The sequence below is a fragment of the Myxocyprinus asiaticus genome, chromosome 36, assembly GCF_019703515.2.
Source record: "Myxocyprinus asiaticus isolate MX2 ecotype Aquarium Trade chromosome 36, UBuf_Myxa_2, whole genome shotgun sequence".
Lineage (NCBI taxonomy): Eukaryota > Metazoa > Chordata > Actinopteri > Cypriniformes > Catostomidae > Myxocyprinus > Myxocyprinus asiaticus.
In genome coordinates this window covers 39,610,753-39,620,411 of record NC_059379.1, presented here as the reverse complement: position 1 = coordinate 39,620,411, position 9,659 = coordinate 39,610,753, and the positions used below count along the sequence as shown (strand labels likewise).

The following is a 9,659-nucleotide window of genomic DNA, read 5'->3' as shown; positions in this document are numbered from 1 at the left end:
CCATGTCCTGACTTTAGATAATTAAAACTCTGTTCCAAAAGTGAGCTGCCTTGCTGTCTATTGTCTATGTAACCATTCTAGCAGAAATGTCCTACATAGGCAGAAACCGTGCACACCACACAACTAGTGCTTCTCGTGTAAAGCACACAAGTGACTCATTCCAATAGAGTTTGATGTTAGCATGTTGCTAAGTCAACTACACAATACTATAAGCATGAAAAATACGAAGCACACAAATATTGGGTAAAATAGTACATTTTTAATTAGATTTAACAATTTTTGCAGTATTGAATGAAACAGAAACTCTGTATATCTCTCGATACTTTCTCTGACATCTTGAATACATTTTTTTCCACTTAGTTTGTCGCAATGCATTCTGGCCTTGCCTTCCCCACAACAGATATATGCAATGCTGCTAAGAATTTGACCAAATTTGATTTGATTTATCTTGGCAAACATACAAAATTCTTGCTGGCACTCTATGTAGGAAACTGCACACTCACACAGTACTGGATGTGACATACAAAGTTCAGGATTCACTCAGCGCAAACACTTCCTGTGGTGGAACATCTTGTTATTTTTGAACATCAAAAGTCTCTAAACATTTTCAGTCATAATGATGAAAATCAACAAAGTGCCTTGGAGATATTTCCCTTTAAACTGCTTTAACAGTGATTTATCATACAGTGAATGGTCACAAAAATAACAAGCCAACTTCATTTCTTTTAAGTCCCTACATCATTATCACTGCACAAGTCATGAGAAAATAAATAACTCACCATTTTTGCTCCCCTAAAAACCCAAACACTGTGTATAAAACCAAACTGCCATGCACAGTCTGTGTTGACTGAGACACCTGAAAAATTACCGATGCATGCATGAATATGTGGCTCTGCAAAATTTTGATGTTGCCTGCAGGGAAAACAACAGTACTTTTTGTAAATGCCCTAAAGCATGAGTGCTTTATGCTACATGTGTTGCCTGCCAAACAGGGATCTGACTGGAAAACAACAACAACGACTCCTTTAAAAGCGTGCAGAGCAGACAGACCTTTCAGTCAAGATGTGCTTGAAGCTGGGCCATTTCTGAATCAATTATTCATCTGGATTGGATTAGATGTTCCCTGTGATTTCACTCCAACTTTCTACGGTCATCTCTGTCTACTGGTTTGTGGTCCCATCAGAAAAGACAACATGTCTGTGGATTATTTCTGTCTCGGCGTGATACGTTTCACATGGCCCCATTGTGGACATTGCGCTTCATTGATCAAGTATCCTGTTTCCAAAGTTCATCCTGCATCTTTGGTAGGGTACTGCTCAATACTGAGCAGTGCTTTGAAGTGAGGTGTGGGCGATGATTGATGGGTTACAAAGCCTAGATTCTCTGTTTTACCAAGGGTTTCATCTTGGTAGCCCAATGCCCAGTGTGCCCATTGCCTTACGGCAGACTGAGAAGCTTCCTCCACATGTCATGAGCATGTGGCCTTATGCTACACCACAGTGCTGATGGTGGAAGACTCCTCAGACTTGCCCTGCCTGCTGGGCAGAGACTTGAGATACTCCAGGTGGCGTCTGGCATCTTCCTGATTGTGTCTCACGTAGTAGACCAGGTAGGAGATGACCATGGTGAACCATCCAAACATGGTCACCAGCATGGCCACGTCCGTGGTCTTTCTGAGCACCACACACAGGTCCAGGTCTTTGGCCAGCAGGAAGGGCACACCTTGGGCTCCAGAGTCCACAGGATCAGAGGTCTGGCAGACAATGCCAGTCAAAGACACAGTCTCCAGGTCCAGGTGTGGAAGAGCGTTCTGAAGCCTGCAGTCACAGTGCCAGGGGTTTCCAGTGAGGTTGGACCTTGCTTGGACGCCTTCAAATGCATCTGGGTCCAGCGTTGTGAGCTGGTTGGATGAGAGATCCAGAAACTGTAGAGAGGCGGCCAAGCCTCTAAAGGCTCCAGGTTCAAGCAGAGCCAGTTCATTATGGGAAAGGTCCAGTTCAGTTAGCAATGGAAGATCATGAAAAGCATTTGCAGGGATGCTGTTCAGAAGGTTGTAGTCCAGGTAAAGGCGTTGAGTGTCATTGGGAATGTCCTGAGGGATCTCTGTAAGATGCAGGTTGCTGCAGCGCATGGTCTTACCGCCAAACAAGCCCTCGCTGTCTGAACAGTAACAGCGTTTAGAGCAAGAAGTCGCGGGGTGGTGTAAACACAGTGTCATCAGCACCAAGCTGTGAAACAGCAACCACATGACCACGGAGTGCCGTAGTAGCCAACCTGAGGGCATCGTGGGACAACGGGCATAATCCCTTTAGAGTACCGCCAGTGCTGAAAGCATCAAGGGTGCTGTAGCCAACATCAGACTCCACAACATCCTAGGAGATTGAAAAAAATAAAATAAAAAAAAATAAAGATGCAATCAGTTAATGGGGAATATACTGTATAGTGAGATGTTTTTTTTTTGTTTTTTTTTTTTGGAATGCCACTGTGCTGACAAGATATATTAACATAGTTTAATATTATGTTCTCAGAAGTCTCTGTGTGGCAATTTACTTGCTTTAAAATATTTTAGTAAAGATATATGTGGGTGAATATTGCTGTTTATTTCTGTATTGTAATATCGATGCATATAAAAAAAAATATTTACATATAATTCAGCATTGTATTCATTTAGGGGGAAACAGTGTGGAAAAACATTCATACCTTGATTATTTTTAACTAGATTTTTACTGTATTTCACATCTTGCTTTAAACATTTTGAATCTACTTTTCACCATTGGCTGTTTGGTTGAAATGATGGTTCCTCTGAGAAAAAAGGCAAATACATAGATATCAGTATACAGTGTACATGATCGAACATCATCAAAATGGTGAACATTATTAAGATTTTTATTTATTTTTTAGCTCAGTCTAATTTAATATTTTTAATCCATTAGTCTTCCTGAATACCCATAACTGGAGTTAAACCATTGTTTTAACTGCATATAAAAGCTTTAAGTCAAATATTTTTTTTATTTTGCTATCTCTTGCAGCAAGCCCTCATCAATCTGTAGTGATTTAAGGATGTGTACATAATCTACTTTGGTTGCCCCTAATTAACTCTAAATAAATTACATCCCTTATAGCTTCCAGTGGCTATGCATAGTATACGCTCAGAAAACACAATTTCACACACACACAACCATGCATACAAGTAGGGCTGCACGATAATGGTTAAAATGATAATCGTGATTATTTTGCTTAAAATTTTAATCACGGTTATTAATCACGATTATTCTTCCCTTTGAAGTTTTATTTATTTATTAATTTTTATTGCAGGGCTGCACGATTTGGACCCAAAAAAACAAACAAAAAAAAACAAAGAAAAACAAAAACAAAGAAAGAAATACTGTTGCCACAGCTTTGATATTTTTTTCTTAAATAAAAAATGTAATTACATTAAACAGCAGCTCTCATGTTGAACAAGGTGTTAAAAGTGCAAACAAGTAAATTATTCTTTACTTCCAATTTAAGGGTTTTCTCACTTCTCTTAAAAGATTTACTTTATTATTGCAATAAACAGTAGTAATATATTTCTGTAATAATTTAGCAGGCGGCAATGCTAAACGGTCTCAAGCCTTTACTTAGTAACTTTTGAAAAAAAATTTTGGCAGGCTCTGGTGCTCCATCCAAACATGCTGAAATGCTCTTTTCTCCTCCTCGACCCACAAAAAACCCTGGTGCCATGGGGTTACTTTAGATTTTTTCGACACTTGTAATGGCCAAACAAACCTGAAATTACGCAAATGTGCAATGAGGTAAATCTGGAGCGCTCTTTAGCGTGTTCAACACACGTTAGTGATGCGCACGAACTGAACTCAGAGCACAGCTGCTGGTGTATAATGAGAGCAGAAGATGAAATTCATGGCTATTGAGCACAGAACCGCTCTAAAACTGCTGTAACACTGCACTGCAACCAAAGTTTATTCAGCTGACTTGCTGCATAATCAGTTAATGGCTGAACAGACAGAGTTGTCGAATGACTGGTCTCAGAACAGTTTGAAAGGCACCAGATTTTCATCCTACCTCCACATAGTCTCCGAAGACAGGATGTTCCAGCTTTCTGATGCGAGCTTTGTATCAATCAAAGAGATATATGAAACATACTGTTAAACATCTGCGGTTCTGTATGTCAGTGCATGCTCCAAACTGAAAAGTGATTGATCAGTGGCGAACTTCTGAAGAGAGCTTGATTGGTCAGCTGAGGTGAAAATAGACTCAAAAGTGCTTGTGATTTGACCTATCGTCTTTAGACACAGCCTATTATAAAAAAATAGCAACAATTTGCAACTTTAGCTGGCTGATCATTTCTCTTTGCTATCTCACTAATATCGCAGATGATTATGCTTAATTAACCGTGAGAGGCAGAAATTGTGATCGCGATTAAAATACGATTAATTGTGCAGCCCTACATACAAGAATCATGAACACATACACTACAGAATTTAAACAAGCAGTTGATTTAATCTTTCCTTTTAAATGTACTGATGGAAGCTATCTGCTGTAGTTGCTCAAAGCAAAGGGGGTGTAGCAACTCGTAATCTAATAACAAAGCATATTGTAACAACTGCACAATGTAATAAGGTAAATGTTCATAATGTAATAATTTTCTTAAAACGTAATACAATTCTAAGTGCATAATGTAATAAGTCAAGTCATTTTTATTTGTATAGCGCATTTCACAACACACATCGTTTCAAAGCAGCTTTACAGAAGAACAGGAATTAACAGAAGATAAAACTGTAATATCTATAATGTCTTAGAGTCATCATTGTGTAGTTTGATAAAATACGATTGTGAATTGTTTAAAAATAAATAATTAAATAATAATTGTATTTATAACCCCAGTGAGCAAGCCAAAGGCGACTGTGCCAAGGAACACAAAACTCCATAAGATGTTGGTTAATGGAGAAAAATAACCTTGGGAGAAACCAGGCTCACTGTGGGGGCCAGTTCCCCTCTGACTAACATCTTAAATATAATGCCAATATTACTTATGTATAGTGCAAGTCATGGTTTAAAAATATTAAACTAAGTAAGTGTTAAGGGTCAGTGTTTAAAACAAATATTTTTTATGAACTGTAAGATTAATGACTAATGTCTCTGAAGTTCATCCTGGATTAACAGCAGAAGTTCACATAGATGCATTGTCCTTGTTAGTTGGCTGATAAAGGGTTTTGTGGGCAATTAATTGATAGTCTATGTATTCCATTTCAAGAGACCGAGGTGATGTAGGCAGAGATCAGTTAGGTGCATCGCAGTTCAACCTGGCCGGTAATTTTGGTGAGGTCTATCCTAAATCCAAGGTTCAGGCTATGGCATATGAAGTATCCCATGTCTTATGGTTGTAGTTGGCATCAGTTCATCCTCTGAAGTCCATTGTAATAGACTGAAGTGATGTTTGGCTGGCACCGGCTGCAATTAGTCATCATCACACAGCAACACATAGCAGTGGAGTCCAACACGAAGCAGGAATGGAGCTGGATCCAGCCGGTTCTGGTGACCTCAGGATAGGAGTCCTGAGGTTGAGACAGGGAAACAAATAAAATAATATTAGCATAGATGCCATTCAATTTATTGCAGAGTTATAGATCATGATCACTGTTTCTGGTTCCGGCAGACCTAACTAAAGCACACTAATTGTGAGCTGAAGGATAAATTAGGTGTATGCCTGACTAAATAGATGAGTCTTTAGTCTAGACTTAAACTGAGTGAGTGTGTCTGCATCTCGAACAGTGTTAGGGAGACTATTCCATAGTTTAGGAGCCAAATAGGAAAAGGATCTACCTCCTTTTGTGGATTTTGATATTCTAGGAACTATTAACAGGCCAGAATTTTGTGATCGTAATGAACGTGATGGAATATAGCATGGTAGAAGGTCACTTAAGTACTGCTGAGCTAGACCATTCAAAGCTTTGTATGTAGTTAACAGAATTTTAAAAATAATATGAAATTTAACAGGTAGCCAATGTAACGATGATAAAATGGGGCTAATATGATCATATTTCTTGGTTCTCATCAGCACTCTGGCTGCTGTATTTTGAACCAGTTGAAGTTTATTTATTGATCTTGCTGGACATCCTCCCAATAATGCATTACAATAATCTAATCTTGAGGTCATGAAAACATGAATTCGTTTTTCGGCATCAGCAACCAAGAGCATGTGTCGTAATTTAGCAATATTTCTTATGTGGAAGAATGCTGTTCTACAAACATTGGTAATTTGATTTTCAAAGGACAGATTGGTATCAAATATAACACCTAAGTTCTTCGCTGTTGAAGATGATGTAACAGTACATCTATTGAGAGTCAAATTATATTTTAGGGGCTTATTTTTAGAGGTTTTTGGTCCAATAATTAGTACTTCCGTTTTGTCGGAATTGAGTAGAAGGAAATTTCTGGCCACCAATCTTTTATTTCATTGATACACGCTGCTAATTTGGAGAACTGTGAAATCTCACGATAAATTTTGTATTCTTCCAATTGTGCTCCATTTTCCGAGCTGCTCTCTTGAGAGCATGAGTGTGATCATTGTACCATGGTGCAGGGCTTTTTTCTTTAATTGTATTTAATCGAAGGGGGGTGACACTATCAAGAGTGCTAGAGATGAGTGTATTTATATTTTCTGTTATTTCATCAAGTTCTTCTAGGCTTTGGGGTTTACTGAGTGTATGTGATAGATCTGGAAGATTATTAGTGAAGCTATCTTTAGTGGTCGAAAGAATAGTTCTACCTGAATGATAGTGTGGTGAAGATTGAGTAACATTAGCTGATCGCAGCATACAAGAGACGAGGTAAAGATCCGAGATGTCATCGCTCTGCGGCAGAATTTCTATATTAACATCAACTCCATATGACAGAATTAAATCTAGCGTATGATTATGGCGATGAGTTGGTCCTGTTACATTTAGTCTGACTCCAAGAGAGTTGAGAATATCGATAAATGCTAATCCCAATGTGTCATTTTCATTATCTATGTGAATGTTGAAGTCACCAACAATTAAAGCTCTATCTACAGTAACTACAAGATCTGATGAAAAATTTGCAAATTCACCAAAGAAATCAGAAAACGGCCCGGGTGATCTATATACTGTAGCAAGGGTAAAAGACAGCAGAGTTTTTTTATTTATATCTATATCTGACGGTGTCACATTAAGCATTATTAGTTCAAAAGACTTATATTTATATCCTGTCCTCCAATTAACACAAAAAACTTCACAGTAAATTGTAGCAACACCTCCGCCTCGACCCATCAGATGAGGCTTATGTTTATAACAATAACCTGGGGGAAAAGATTCATTTAAACTTCTATATTCATCCAGTTAAAGCCAGGTTTCAGTCAAACAGAGCACATCCAAACAATGATCTGTAATAATTTCAAGAGATCTAATGTTTAGTATCCCTATCTTTATATGGTGTTTATCTTTAATTTGTTTGTTTTGTTCAAGTTTGACCTTAATCAAATTTTTTTTCTAAATGATTTAGTGAGGGTTTTGTGTTTGGTAGTTCGGGGAACAGACACAGTCTCTATATGATATCTAGGTGATACAGTCTCTATGTGTTGTAGTTTATGTGACCTGTGTGACATCTCAAGGCAGCTAGCAGATGTTCGGATTAACCAGTTTGTCTGCTTCTGACCTGGGAACCAGTTAGTCAAACACTATCATTATTAAGACTATGAGCCAAATTACTAGAGAGGTTAGCGGCACCTTCCCTGGAGGGATGGAGTCCGTCTCTCTTTAGCAGGTCAGGTCTACCCCAGAAACTCTTCCAATTGTCTATAAATCCTATTCTGTTCTCCAGAGACCACTCAGACATCCAGTGACACTAATCTACCATAAACCTCGTCACCACGACGAGCAGGGAGGGGGCCAGAGCATATTACAGTGTCTGACATCATTTTTGCAAATTGACACACCTCTTTAACATTATCTCTAGTGATTTACGACTGGCGAAGCCGGACATCATTGGTGCTGACATGAATAACAATTTTAGAAAATCTACATTTAACATTAGACAGCACTTGTAAATTTGATTTGATGTCAGATGCTCTGGTACCCGAAATGCATTTAACAATAGTGGCTGGAGTCTCTATTTCCACATTCCTAACAATAGAATCACCAATAACAAGGGCTCTTTCAACATGATTCTCAGTGGGTGCATCACTGAGTGGGGAGAATCGATTGGAAACCCTAACAGGAACGGGAGAGTGGTGTCGCTTTGCTGAGCGAGTATGCTGCCGATACGTCAACCAAACGCCCTGCTGCGGGGGCTCTACAGCCAGAACCAAAGTATGTGTGTTGCTCTCTGTACTGCCCGCATCCAAAACAGTATCTACTGGCTTCTCTTTCTCACTGACCTCCACTAGCGTTCGGATGCGTGCCTCTAACTCATGAACCTTCTCCGTCAGCCTGACTTATTCCTTACATTTATCACATGTGAATCCCTCACTGCTGACAGAAGAGGCTATTGTAAACATGTGACATGCAATGCAAGAAGAAATAACATGAGTGGATGCCATGACTTACCGCAATTGTTTGTTGTTGTTGTTGTTGTTGATTGTTCCTGAGTGGTGAGGGTTTGAGATCGATGTGAATCCCTCACACAGTTGTTTGTTGTTATAGTTGTTCTTGATAAGCGGTGCTTTGAGATGGATGCAATAATGTGTAACACAGAGGAGAAAAACGGGTGCGTGCTGTAAAATGCATACAGTTTAATCACGATAAATATAGAAAGCGGATTCACGTGTAAAATGCACGCAGTTGAATCGTGATTATGTGAATATTACAGAATAATGTGGGGGAAAACCTGATGTGCGCTGAAAAATGGCAGATGTTAAGGATTAAAGGCTGAAAGCAAATAGATAAGTGATGCTAAAAAAGCTAGCAGGCTACAAACACAGACCTGAGCTAGGTTCCAGCAGCAACAGGTAAAATACACACAGATGAAACCCGAAACACGCTGTAAAATGAAAAAGGATAAAAAGACGAACGTATGAGAATAAGAATAAGCAATGCTAAGCAGGCTACAAACACTCGTGCAGTGTGCAGTCAGCAACAGGAACAGAAATGTATAAATAACGTTTTTCGCATAATGTAATGTTATTTTATGGGAAATGTATTACATTATGAACTCACTGTAGCAACTCAATATGTAGCTTAATCACGGTACATCATGTAATAACAGCACAATGTAGAGATGAAACATAACGTTATGAGAACAAAACGTAAGAATAATATAGAGTATATATATATATATATATATATATATATATAATTTTTGTAATATTACATTGAGAAATGTATGCTTATTAGGCTACATTGTGAACTCATATTTTCATAAAAATTTACTTTTGTGATTGTGACCTGCTCCATCATTTTGAGTTGCTTTGACCAGAAACACATTTTGAGCTGTATACACTAAATTAAAAAAGAAATTCCCAGCTTTCTGATTATATAATTATGTTTCTAATCATGTTCTAGGTGTAATCATTTAAATAGTGATTGTATCACGGAATGAGTCAGAAATGAGGACCCAAACGCAGGAATGAGTGAAAATAAAAATCATTTTATTAAAACTGAAAACTTAACAGGTAACACAAAACTCTCACAGGGGAGAGAAAA

At 38.3% G+C, this 9,659-nt stretch overlaps 1 protein-coding gene across 2 annotated transcripts in view; it reads right to left on the bottom strand.

Moving 5' to 3' along the window:
- Positions 1-239: 239 nt before the first annotated feature.
- The window catches only part of lrrc3ca (leucine rich repeat containing 3Ca), a 46,044-nt gene continuing 36,624 nt past the window's right edge, over positions 240-9,659 (bottom strand). The window contains exons 2-3 of one of the 2 annotated variants that reach the window (XM_051674561.1): positions 2,701-2,802; positions 240-2,372 (exon numbers count right to left, since the gene is read on the bottom strand). In XM_051674561.1, the coding sequence (XP_051530521.1) occupies positions 1,490-2,284 (795 nt within the window). In that variant the 5' untranslated portion in view covers positions 2,285-2,372; positions 2,701-2,802 and the 3' untranslated portion in view covers positions 240-1,489. The remainder of the gene's footprint in view (positions 2,373-2,700; positions 2,803-9,659) is intronic. The other variant, XM_051674562.1, reaches the window with a different exon arrangement.